This window comes from Fringilla coelebs (genome assembly GCF_963513975.1).
Source record: "Fringilla coelebs genome assembly, chromosome: 1".
Lineage (NCBI taxonomy): Eukaryota > Metazoa > Chordata > Aves > Passeriformes > Fringillidae > Fringilla > Fringilla coelebs.
The window spans coordinates 12,440,741-12,454,221 of NC_140028.1; the positions used below are offsets into that span (position 1 = coordinate 12,440,741).

Genomic DNA, 13,481 nt, shown 5'->3' on the forward strand with positions numbered 1-13,481 from the left:
CTCAGTGGGAGACTTGCCATCAGCACCAATAGAAAGTGCATCGAATGCTGAAGAAATAAAATAGCAACCTGGCAAAATACAGCTCAGGCATTACATAGACTGCAATGGTATAAATAAACACCCACATCTTGAAAAATTAATGCTCCAAAAGCTCTGTTTTATTGGGATATCAGAGAGACAACTGACACAGTGCTTCAAAGAGCTTATGCTGCAGCAGCTGGGCACGTACTGTGCACTCTGTGTTTGGTCCATGTGGGAGCAGGAGGACCAGGTTTCACAACACAGACACAAACCATCGTTCCTCCTTGGCACACTCAGCTTCTTGCCTGTGATGGAGGCATAGGACGGAGGAGGAAAGCAAGCACAGTGAGTGATCACAGTGGGACAGAGATAAAACCTGGAAGCATATTTCCTGTTTGGTACCACTATCTCAGATTGCATTGGCAATCAATGAGTGATTAATGCAGGGGAATATTACTGTGCTCCTTTTAAAATTACTTCATCTAGCTGCATTAAATTCATAAATAAAAATGGGGGAATGGAACATATCTATTTTGCTAGCCCTGATAAATATTTTAAATGCAATGCTTGCCATCTTTGCATTTACTTTATTAGTTGGAAAGCTCAGTATCTTTAAGAATAAAGTTGCTGAATTCAACTGAAAGTTAAATGTCATGACAGGTGACAGACAAATCAGCTCACTGACTTCTCATATTACCTTATTTTTAATCCACTGGTGCCTCTGCAATGCTATGCAGTGGATTTTATAGGCAGAAAGAAGTAAATCATCTACACTTTTCAATGAGGTAGTCAATTCAACATTTCAATAGAACAACTTCTAATAACATCCTCCCCCTCAAAAAAAAAAACCAAAACCAATAAAAACAAACAAAACAAAAACTAAAGACCAAACCAAAACCAACCAAACAAAAATACAAAAACAAAACCAAAAACCAACCACAAACTCCAAATATAGTCTATACTCCCAAATCATATATGTCTGCTTAAAATAGCCTCCAGACCTACATCTCTGATCACATTACTCTGTCTGCCTTTGCAGCTGGGGAAGATGGACCTTGCAATGTGCACTAGGAGGTGGGGAAGGCAAGGCAATTCCCAGCCCTTTCTAGGAAAGATGGGAACAAAAGATTCGATTGTTTGTCCCGGGGCAAGCTTCACCTCAGTTTGGTTCTGCTCAGCTGAAATGAAGTTGTGTGGCACTGGGCAACATGAAGCCTTTCCCCAGAGTAGTGAGGCACCAAACTTTAGGGTGCTGTGTCCTCTGTCACCTGACAATCTCCACAAAAGTCAGCTGAGCACTGACTTTCAAGGCTGCCAGTCTTCCTTTGAGGGAGTCCAGCCTCTGTCCCTAACCACACAGGTGCTCTGAAGTCTCCAGGGAGTCAGAAAACATCCTGTATATACTTGTTACTTAGGGATCTATTCTCAAAACCCAATCCTGTTGCCACACAGCTTCTCCATCACTCTCTCCTGCCACAGCTTTGTTACTCTGACTTCACTCTGTGTTAGAGGATTTGGCCTTGGCAAGACTGTGGGTGTAGAAGAAAGATCAGAGGTTAATCAGAGGTCAGTGAGGGAGGAAAAATAAGTGGCTTGAGTTAAAACTGAGGCTGACATTTCCCCAGACCAGTCCTTGTCACAGTCCCTCCATTGGCAAGAGCCCTCCAGGAAACACTGCTATTTTTATTATATCAAGAAGAAAAGCAGCAGACAAAGATTGTAGGCCAGGGTTCTCAGAACCCATCTCCTTTTGGCTTCCTCCTTTTTTAGCAAAAGATGTCTCCTGAAGTCAGGGAATCCTTTACTTCTCTCAAGATGGTCATCTTTACAGCACTGGGTTTTTTAAATTCTAAGAAATTGCCAAGCTCCAAAGTTGTATTTTTATATATCTTGGAATAAGGCTGCATTGTTTCCCCTGGCTTCTGCATTATTCACTTACTGCCCTGCAAATCCTGCTGTACAATGTTTATTGCTCTGCCTTGCAGTATTTTCTTCCCACTAATCTGAACAATCTTGCCTGCAAGATAACCTGTCAGTAGTGGTCTCCTCTGTCATATGTGGCTGAACACACGCTTCATGCCACCAAATACAAAGCCAAAAGCACACTGTCCATCTCACTGGACAGACACCACCAGAGCTCTGGTGCAGCACACAGGGGCAGTTGGTACCTCTGAGGCTGCAGCAGCATTCTAATGAACATTGGAAACCAAGGGATGGAGTGTGAGCTCTCTGGTCCAAATGATTCATTTCAGAACACACAGAAGTGTGGCATGGAGAAGCAGAGAACCAAGCCTGTGGCCCCACATGGTTGAGAGCAGAAAGAAAGGCAGGGATTTTATTCACAGCAGTCAGCAATGGACCAGGCACGACCAAGGAGTCTCCAGGCCCAGGCAGCTCTTCTCCTTGTACTACCGAGGTGGGAAGGTAGTACAACACCTGCTTCATCCTGCTGCAGGATGCTGTGACTTCTCAAGGCCTCGTGCTGTCACACGAAGCAAACCAGGAGGAGGAAGTTTGCCTTCTGGGATCTTCTGCTGGTGTTGCCCTGTAGTACTCTACAGGAAGACTGCAACGATGAACATTCCCCTTTACTGGGTTGCCACATATACCTTTATACCTGTAATTTTTTTAGAGAAAAAAATTAGATTTGACAATGTAATTTGATTCTAGTGAAATTTCAGAGGCAATTAAAGGTTTTGGCTTTTTGTCAATTCCTCTCTAGTAGACACTAGCAGCTATAAGGACACTTTAATATTATGCACTATACTGCTTATAATGTCAGAAGCATTAAGGTTGAAAAAGACCTCCAAGGTTATCAAGTCCAACCTTTGACTAATCACCACCTTGTCAAATAAGCCACAGCACTGCCACATCCACTCATTTCTTGAACACTTCCAGCAATGGTGTCTCCACCACTTCCCTTGGCAGTCCATTCCAATGCTTAGCAACCCTTTCCATTAAGTTCTTCCTGCTGTCCTACCTGAATCTCCCCTGGCACATCTTGACACTATGTCCTCTCATCCTGCCACTCCTTTCCTGGGAGAAGAGCCCAACCCCTACCTGGCCACTCCTACAGGTATTTGTGGCAATAAGGTCTCCCCTGAGCCTCCTTTGATCCAGGCTAAACACCCCCAGCTCCCTCAGCTGCTCCTGGTGTGACTTGCTCTCCAGACCCCTCACCAGCTCTGCTGCCCTTCTCTGGACACACTCCAACACCTCAATGTCTTGAAGTGAGGGGCCCAGAACTGGACACAGGACTCAAGGTGCATCCTCACATGCTGGACTGAGTGCCTGTTAACAACACACCCCTGCAGGGCAGCGGGAGCATCTCAGGTGGCTGCTGTCAGGGGCCTAGGCTTGCCCTCGCTCTGGGCTACCCTCTTTAGCTCGTAAATTGCTCTCCCTACTCTCTGTTGACATTCTGTGGCACACATGGAGGAGATGCAAGGAAAGCACAGAATGGAGATGGCACATTTCTCTTCTCTTAAGGACAGCATATGCAAGAAATGTGTCAGGATTCCTGAGTTAAAGCAGCATAGTGAGATGTCAGGGAAGGCGAACAGAAGGGGGAAATTAAGGCAACAGATTTCCCTGAGAAACTGTTTTGCAGAAAAATCATTGGAGGAAAATGCTATTCTGATTAACATTAATTTGTCCCACTTTTTTTTTTTTTTTTTAAATTTAATCTCCGTGGCAGGGTATGGGGCAGAACAGAGAGCAGGGAAATGGCAGCCCCGTCGCTAAGCCAGCGCTGCAGCAGAGCTGATGGAGTATCTGGGTCAGCGTGCAGCAATTCTTCGCAGATGACTGAGACCGACAGAGCCGAAGGCCAGCCTTGGCAGTAGAGCCAAGGGCTCCTTTTGTAACTGAAGGGATGCAAAATCTGCTCCCCCTTTCAAGCAGCATTTGCAGGAGGGAACCCCATGCTGCAGCCTCTGTCAGCTGGAACTAACGCCGTCGGCTCTGCTCACCCATCCCTGCTCAGCAGAGCACAGGCTGGGAAATCAGCGTTGCCATGGGATTCGGCTACAAAAGGCCAAAAGATGTGGATGTCAACCAAGTATCCAAACAGACAGGGAGGCTGTTTTCTGCTCTAACTAAACCTGATGTGGAAGCTCTTCTCTAAGAAACAACATTTTGCTTTTTTTACTCACGAGAGCAATGTCAAAGGTTACCAGGAGAAATTTTTTTGTATTTTAAAGGTCTTCACTTAGCTTTGAGGATCTTTGTGTTTCAGGCAGGCTTTAGGAAAAGCTCATTCATGCACTCAAACATTTGGCTACTTTTCCCAAATATTCTGCTAGGTCTAATGAGAGAAATTACATTTCTGACAGCTGTAGTGCCCTCAGAAAAGATACAGCTTTGGAGACCAGCATGCTGCCCACTGGGCATACACAGATCATGTATCATGGGATCTTTCCCCTTTCTGCTTCTGTGCCTCAACCCACTGGGACAGGAGCATGAAAGGATCAGTGCTTTCCTTATATATCATCCCTGATCATCAGTAAGACTGGCAGCTGTCTCTCAAGATTTGTGCTAAACCCTTTGTTAGACGTTGATTCACACAGCCACAGCCTTCAAAGTCAAATGGCACTGTTAGATCATCCTGTCGGGTAGCACAGGTCATCAGGATTTGTGCTGATCTGTGTTTTGTTAAAACATGTCCTTCAAAAAAGGGTAGTCCACTTTTGATTTGACAGGCACAGAAGAGGGAAGATCTGTTATTCCCCTCTACTAACCAAAGTTTAGAAAGTCATTCAGATTTTTTCCCCAGATATTGAAAGCACCAGGAGAATTTTTCTGATGATCTTGACTCCTGGCAGAATATATCAAGTTTTGTGCTCAGGACCTAAACTGGTAAAATGTGACACCAAGCAGCTAACTAATCTGCCTTGCCACTCAATGCTTAAAGACACAATATAGAAGAAGTGCCTGATTTTCAGCATGAATATTGAGGAAAGGTCAAGGCCAGAAGAAATGTTTGTGTTTCTAGAATAACAGCAGCTGCTTCTGCATATGCTTGAAAGGAGGGTGGATATTAACACAAGGATTTTGAGGAAGTAGCTATTTACTACTGGAATTTTTGATGACAGCTGCCACATTATAGGTGTTTATCTACTAATATTCACCCTAATACTGGTATGCCTTGTCTGAACTAGTCAGCCTAATGCAGATCATTCCTTTGTTTCTGCCATAGCAGAACTTGCTAGAACAGAATTTTTTACTATGAACACTTCTGCTCAAATCCTTCATGTTCTGATTCTGGATAATTTCCTCTTCAAACCGATAATATACGGCAAAAGACAAAAAGGTCTGGAATAGAAACCCCTTAATTTATTGAATAAATAGCATTGTACTCTTTTTATGTGGACACATAGAGGTACAGGATTTGACAAGGTATAAGGATTCACACCAATCTCAGACCTGTCCATGCACTTTTGCCTTGGTCCAGAGATGACCTCATAAACTAAGTGCAGGGATGGTTGTTCACAGTCTGAGTGATACACAGATGTGTTCTGAACAGCATATAATTCACATTTAATTGTATTTATTTAGTGGCCATGGTTACAGAGATGTGACTTTTGTACTTTTTTCACATTGTAGACATGTTACATTGAAAAACTGTGTCCTCACTAGCTCCTACATAGGTATATACCCATGAGGGCTTAGCAGAAAATAAGAAGCCAGGGAGGACCTCCTGTAATGTCTGCATCCTCCTGAGGCTTCACACATCTGCTTACTAAGAAAATAAAGGCTATTATGTTCCCAGACATGTTAAGTCAGAGTCTTGTGGAGTCAGGAGTATTGCAATCCATGTGATAAAACTGGTACAAAATGTTGCTAATCAAAGGCTTGGAAAGAAGATGAAGGGAAAAGGGAATGAAGCTGTGACTACCCACTATTTTGACTGTTGAATCTGCACTATTCATAGTAACACACCAACTGTATCTATCCAACTGCAGTGATGAGTGATAGCTCACTGCTCAACAATTAGGTTTTCCTTCCCCACCTCTGCAATTAAGGTCATAACCTTTTCTATTTACTTTTGGGATGTGGTAAATTAGAGCTTCGGCTTCATTACAAAAATTAATTAAAATAGTCACACAATGGCACCATTCATGGCTGTGCTTGTCCTTCCCTGCAGTATGTCCTCATGTCAGCTCTCATTGGTTTCAGTCCCAAATTCCAGTACGTGCTAGTCTGCCTGTATTATCTGGATCAGTAGACTAGATTTTTCTTTTTGTCCATCTTTTTTGATTCATTGGAAGGGCTCCTCTTTTTTTTAATCCCTCTGTTTCTTTTTTTTCTTTTAAGAAAGTGTACACTAGCAGGCTGTCAGCATGATCTGATGTCCCCAAAATGCTTTCTGGCCACAGAGTTTGCAGCAGAACAACTTGGTCTCACAGCAAAGACCACTGCCTAACAATTTCTCCTTACTGACATCCCAGGTGTCTAGGTCTGGAAAAGAGGATTAGTACTCTTTTCCTCAGAATTTCAAAAACTAAACAGAGCTACAGTGATAGGAGGATAAAAGCCTGACTATTCCCCAGTTACACAGAGTTGGGAGTCTGCCATTGAAATAAGTTTGGGTTGTTTTTTTTTTTTTCTAAGCCATTTCTTTGTGAATGTAGTTCTTGTTTTAAAAGCTGGATTTATGAACTGGCAAAAAATAATATTTTCTTTTGTAGGAGAAAGTGTTGCATTATGTTTCACATGACCATGTCCTGAGGTGGTTCAATGTACTGAGTTCTGTGCATACCAATAAATACAGATCTTGGAGATTTCAGGAGTAGTGATTTACTAAAAATTATTGCTTGATGGGAAGTACAGAAGAGCTCAGATTCATTTATATAACACCTGAAAGGAGAAATGGCCAACAAAGGCTTAGACTAATATATGTGCTGGTGATAGAGTCCAACAGGCAACTTGATACATATGTGTAATTATCCTGAAGTCAAAGTTGATGTTGCTCTGGAGATGAGAATGAGAGATATTTGCAAAAGTGACACCTATTATAGGCTTTATTTCTTGTGGGCATTTAAGCATGTGTGTAACTGCAAGAATCACCCTTTTTTTTTTTTTAAACTTACTGCTTGACTACACAGGTGCACTCAGGAAATTGTATCCAAGTTAATTTAGGGCATGACTTCAAGATGCATCAGCTGAACAGCTTTAAAATGTAAAAGGGAGGCCTGGTTTTGTGGAGTGAATGTGTCCTCACCAGAACCTGATATAAGATGATGAAGCCAGTTTGAACAAGGGTTCAGATCAACAGTTCCTAAACTTGTGTTGGCTGCAGATGAGAAACAAGAAGGTGTCTAGTGGGGAATGAGCATGGGAAGGGTTATACAAGCTGCTCTTTCTTTGTGAAACGCAAAGAGGCAGGGTCCTCCTCTGGCCCAAAATGATCTTTCCTTGTAGGCTGAGTTTTCTGCCAAATCAGCTCCCATGGATGCCTGAGCTGGTGCTGGTGGCATGGACAGGGCAGGAAGGATCCATGCATGGGAGGTGACAGTGGAAATACACTGTCTGTGATACTGCAGACTTACACAGGATGAAAGCACCCACTTCATGTTGGCCATGGGACCCCCTTGGCCTTTTACTGAGGTTGATCATGGGGGAGGTTTAAAAGCAATGACGGGAACATTGCTTGGAAGGACATGACAGACCTGAGCTCCTTTTCTGAATCTGCCAACCTCAGATGGCACATGTGAGCAAAGACATCCTACCTTCCCACCACTGCAAAATGTGGCCTCTCTGTTAAGCCCTTGATATAATACACAAACCCCAATTTTCAGATTTTGTGCCTTGCACAGAGATACTTGGGAGCAGGACTTTTTTCCCCTATTTGTTGGTGACAGGGAAATGGAAGACAAGTTCGGTCCCTTAAAAATAAGCATCTTGTCCTCTATGTGCCCTGAATAAATGGTATCCCATGTTGAACTTTGCTGAAAATGCTTTTTTTTTTCCTTCTGAGAAAAGCTGAAAATGAGACTGCATTGATATTTTGCTGCAGAGTTGTTGCCTGTAGGTAGGCTTTAGATGGAGCTGTTCTATGGAAATCAATCCTGGTAAAGCAATAACAGCTGCTATTTTGCCAGCACGCAGCAGGCAGAAACAATTGCAGAGGTACCCCCACTACAGCAATGCTACTTGGTAATTTGAAAACAATGCATGACATAAAATAACCCGCATAAGGCTGGGGAACCACAGCCTTGTTATTCTTCCTGTTCTGAAACTGCAGACTGTAAACGCACACTCTTGAAAAAAAGGGAATTCCTTCACCTCTATGTATGGCCAGTGAATAATATAATATTTATAATGCTGTTGGGACAGCTGTGTAAATGGATTCTGTTTGGTTTGCTCCATTTTTCATCAATTCCTTTTGTCTTCCTTCTGGCTGTGTTACCTGCTACCCTACCTCTCTGTCCAATAGGGCACTACAAAGTGAGCTCATCTGCTTCCATGGACAGAGCAGGACCATACCCTGTGAGCACTGTGAGGACTGGAGAGATGTGAGAGACTCCATTTCTTGGAAGCTCTTGGGGTCTTTTCTCTTAATCTATAAATAGGAAAACACCATCATCCTTCAAAAAAATAAATCATTATTAGAAAGCCTCAAATGGGGACAGAATATACTGGTTTCAGAAAAAAAAGAAAGCGTGCATTTGCTTCTCAAGTTTATTGATATATTTCATGAAGGCTCAAGCATGAAAGATTCTGAGGCAATATAATGGAGTATTATAATATTAATTTGCATCAATTTCTTAAAGAGATAATTCAATTAAATAGTTCAGCCTTTAGCAACCTATTCTTTTAAAACCATATCTCTTTTTGAACTGTCAACCACTTGAAGGAACAGCCCTTGATTCTTTCTTGATTGTAAGCTAGATGAGGCAATTTTTCCTTGGGGAATAACATTAGCTAAATTAGGAACACTGTAATTTAAAGGTGATTAAGTACCTTTTGTGATTATTGTTCTAAGACTTCAATCTGATAACACTTAAGTGCATGTGTAATCTAGTCTTCCACAGGGCTACTCTCATTCATAAGTGGGTTTAAATCCTCATAAGATCAGGACCTAAATAAGTACCACAGTTAAACCTTTTATGGCACATTGACAGAGCATGTATTTGTTCTGATTGCAATGACATTTCACACTTGTGCTTGGTGCATAAACAGTAGGAATGCTTTTTAAAATTGGGATTTTCATTTTACAGAAGGAGAAAGCAAGGAACAGGAATGTGAGTGGATACATTCTGGTCATAAGGGAAGTCTGCTGAACACGTTGGGAACACACTGTGGACTCCTGTGTGTCCAGCTTTGCTCCAGCTGTACTTTGTGCCTTGGTGCTCAGCATGGGAGAAGCAGCAGGAACCATCCAGGGCAGGCAAAGTGACCAAGTCATTGCTCAACCTGCCCACTTATGCCTGGAGAAATTCTTTCCTAACCATCAGTCTTCTTGGGGTTTCAGCAGAATTTTTGTCAGCAGAGCACCCAACGTGTTGAAGGATGTCAGAACATGGGCTACTATTGCACCACTGACAAATTTAGGGCTGACATCTGTTGGGGGCTGCTGAGCAAGATGCACTCAGCTGACCCATTGTGAAGAAGTGCTGCTGGCATTTGTCCATGCACCAGGATATTTTACAGAATGTCATCACTTGGTAATGAAGTGCTCCCCGGTAACGATGGCTCACAAACACAGAAATAGCCTTTGCCCATAATAAAGTTTTGCAAATAATGCTTGCAGGAAGTGATTTGCTACGAATCAATCAAGCACAGCCCAGAAATAATGTGGCAGATGGTAACCCGACATTACTGCAACATCACCAAACTACTTCTTACTCGCACTTCAAACAACCATTTGGACTCAGGTCTTTAAAGAAAAATGTTCACTCTCACTCTACAGCTGGTTGAAGCTGAATTGTCACCCCACAGAAAATTCTGTCCTTAGAATCAGTAAAAGGCAGGATAAAATTAAGTCTGAAATGTCCTTCAATGTGAAAGAAAAAAATATTCTGTTATCAAGACTCTATTTTGATGCCTTCAGGCTATATGCCTTTTCTCTATTTTTAGCTATGTTAGGCTACAAACAAACAAAAATTTTAAATATAAAATTAACACAATCTTTGTTCTAAGTGATATATACAAACAAAATTTAATAAAATAGATTTGAAAAATAAAATTCTGGAAGAACAAACACCTTCCTGTTGGCATTTTGATTTTTTGTCCTATGAATATAAAAGTTTGTTGAAATCCTCCTGTTTCCATATTTCATGCCCTAGAACCTTCTGAGAGAAAAATTATTCCACCCAAGCAGTTTTGATTAAGTCTCTCTAGATTGTGCCTGGGTACACTCAAGTTACAGTGGTTTAAAAAGTTACTCATCATGAGGTGCACTTGCTTATTTGCAAGGTAAAACCCATTATCTTACATTGCACGCCTAACTTACTTGTTATAACTGACTGAGATTTAAAATTATTAAGTTTTCTGTTTATGCCTGCATATTCTTTCATCACTGTACGAAGACTTGTTGCATGCCACAGAGCAGGCAGCCCTGATTAATTTACTAAAGCATCAATGCAGTCCTTAAACAGCTTTACTTGCAGATGGAGATTTTCACCCTCCTCTCCCATTCGCATCGTTGCACTCTGAAACCTTTCCAGAAATGAGGTTAGCCAAGCCACTGTTTGCACTAAAACAAGGATCATCCCAGAAATGGGGTGGCTGAAGAAAGCAAAGTAGGCCACCAACTTTCCCTGCCGGATTGCTGGCTGTGAATGTGTCCCACAGGAACGCCGTCACGCTGGTTATGCGACAGCACCTGGAGCTCGGCCTGAGAGGAGCAGAGTCATTATCACGAGCCGCTGGGGACATTTGCTGGGCTCATCTCTGGGAGCCAGGGTCATGCAGAGCTCCAAATGAATCGCCTGCTCAGACCCACGTGGGTCAAAGCAGAGGGAAATTGCTGCCGCAGCCTGTGCTACCATGGCCCTGCTGGAGACAGGGCACCTGCCCAGCCTTTTCCCTCAGAGATCACTAACACAGAGGATGCAATCCCTCATGGGCACCTGCCCAGGCACTGGCTGAAACGAAGCAAAATGCACTGGCACAGACACTGGATCTTCTCGGGCAGAGTTTGTAAGATAAATTTTAATAACTCAAATTCCTACATTTCCGTCTCAGCCGTGGTTGTTCATGCACCACTGTGTGTATGAACGGAAAGACCCTTGCACCTCTTTCAAGGTCTAAGGCTTATTCTTCTGTACATCCATGTTCCTGATTCTACTAGAACACGTACAACACCGCCCGTGCTGTTCTCTCGGTGTGCGACTTCCCTGGGGGGAGCAGCAGCGGGACCTTTGGAGCTCTGCACCCCAAACCCTGCGGGCAGGGCTCCATTCACACCGAGGGAGGGTCTGGGACACTCGGTGTGCTTGGCGTGAGGGCCATGTGCCAGTGTCACGCTCGCGCACGGTGTGAGCCACCGCCTGTTTGCCTGCGGAAACAGGGGATTTTGACCACAATGTTTCACAAAATTTGGCAGAGTTAACGTGCCAACTGAGTAACTTCAAACCCCCACGTTTTACACAACCCACTCTCACAGTCTTGCCTATCGTCTGGCATTTGTGGGAGAGGATGAATGAGCAGCCTCACAGCTGCTGCCGGCTGCGCTCCCCAGCCTGCAGCTTTACGAGGCCTCTCAGCTCGGTATCGGGGGGCTCAGGCAGACGCCTGTCACCAGAAACAGCCGAACTCGAGCCATTTCGGCGAATGTCACCAGAATAAAACAATTTCTTCGCCGAAGCTAAAAATACAAGTCAGTTACTGCCCTGGAGAACGGGACCGGGACCGGGACCGGGACCAGCGGACTCCTCGGGGCCGCCCCGTCGATAGCGGGGCGCGAACCCGCGGCCCCCGGCCCACCGGCCGCGGGGGGCCAATCGGCGGCCGCGCTGGTGACGCGGCGGGGCGGGCGGGGCGCTGGGCGCGGGGCCGGGCGGGGGCGGGCACTGCCGCCGCGGGAGCGGCACGGGCGGGCGGAGCGGGCTGTTCCCGGAGAGGGCAGGGAGTGGGTCGGGTGCTTTGGCTGTGGTCTGGTGCGCTGGGGTTATCAGAGACCCCCTCCAGGCTGTTCCACGAGGACCGGCTTGACGCTCGATCCCTTTTTATAGATACCGATCTTTTCCCCCCTTGTTTTTTCGGGGTGCGCTTCGCCCAGCGCCGTGGGCGCCCGCTGCCCTGAGCGCTGCCGTGCCGGGAGGCGCGGGGGGCCGGGGCTGCGATGCGCAGAGATGGGGCCTGTGGCTGCTCCCGCATGGGCTCCTAGTGCCCGCTCGGTGCTGAGTGCCCGGGTGCCGGGGAGGTGCGTGTAGGAGAGAGGCGCCAGTAGCGCTGGATTTTATCTCCTTGTAGAGGTGCAGGCAGACAGGGGTTCAGGTGTGTTGGGGTGTATTTTTTTTTCCTTTCGTTGCCTCCATCAGCTTGTTTGCCCCTTCTCCCCTCCTTTTTTTTTTTTTTTTTAATTTTTTTTGGGGTGAGGTGGGAGCCCGGGGTGTCTGATTTTCCTCCAGCTGAGCAGTGCAGCTGCAGCGGTAGCGGTGAAAGCCTGCTCCTCCTGTGAGCTCCAGCCAGGAAAATGGAGGCTGTGATAGAGAAGGAATGTAGTGCGCTCGGAGGGCTCTTCCAGACCATCATAAGCGACATGAAGGTAAGAGGCTGAGGTGTGTGGAGGTGAAGCGTCTTCCCACCTGGCCCGGCGAAACTTCGCCCCGGGCGGTGCAGCCGCATCGGGGGCTGGTGGCGGCGCGACCTCCCCGCGGCGCCGGGGGGACGCTGCCCCGGGGCTGGGGACGCTGCCCCGGGGCTGGGGACGCGTCCCCGTCGGCGGGACCGGCCTGGCAGAGGGGCTCCTGGCTTCACACCCAGGGTTTGGGGCTTGCGAGTTGGTTGCAGGATACCACCTCGCTCTCCCTCCTCCTTCCCTTTTTTCTCTATTTGTCCTGCTCAAACATGCAAGCTGTTACCTTGCACCAGGGTCAGCGATTTTCCTCTTTATTTTACAAATATTTTTATTCTCCTTTTTTCTCGCCTGGTGTGGGCTGTCAGATCGGTAGCAGAATGAGTGCAGCGGGGCGGGAGCGTGGTGCGGAGGAGCCGGGCACGGAGCATGTCAGCCGTGGGGTGGGGCTCGGAAGGGCAGTGTGAGCATTTCGGTGCCAAGCTGATGGGCGCGATGGAAAAAAATCGCTGCCTGGAGATGCTCAAAAGTTGATGTGTGCCTGGATTAAAATAGCGGCTCAGTGTGGTGTTATTTTCACGCTGTATATGCTCGTGGAGGTGGCATTTCCTTCTTTCTGTGAATGGATGCAAAGGTTTCAAGTGCGGCGGTCTCGCCATCAGAAACCTGAGTGTGCTGATCCCGACTCTGCCAAAGGGTCCCTTTGAGAGAGGCG

The 13,481-nt window shown here is 45.6% G+C and overlaps 1 protein-coding gene across 11 annotated transcripts in view; it reads left to right on the forward strand.

Annotated features, from left to right (window-relative positions):
• Positions 1 to 12,095: 12,095 nt before the first annotated feature.
• The window catches only part of MTSS1 (MTSS I-BAR domain containing 1), a 124,619-nt gene continuing 123,233 nt past the window's right edge, over positions 12,096 to 13,481 (forward strand). For 10 of the 11 annotated variants that reach the window (XM_084217067.1, XM_084217074.1, XM_084217077.1 and 7 more), the window contains exon 1: positions 12,096 to 12,736. In XM_084217067.1, coding sequence (XP_084073193.1) covers positions 12,665 to 12,736 — 72 coding nt within the window. In that variant the 5' untranslated portion in view covers positions 12,096 to 12,664. The remainder of the gene's footprint in view (positions 12,737 to 13,481) is intronic. The other variant, XM_084217070.1, reaches the window with a different exon arrangement.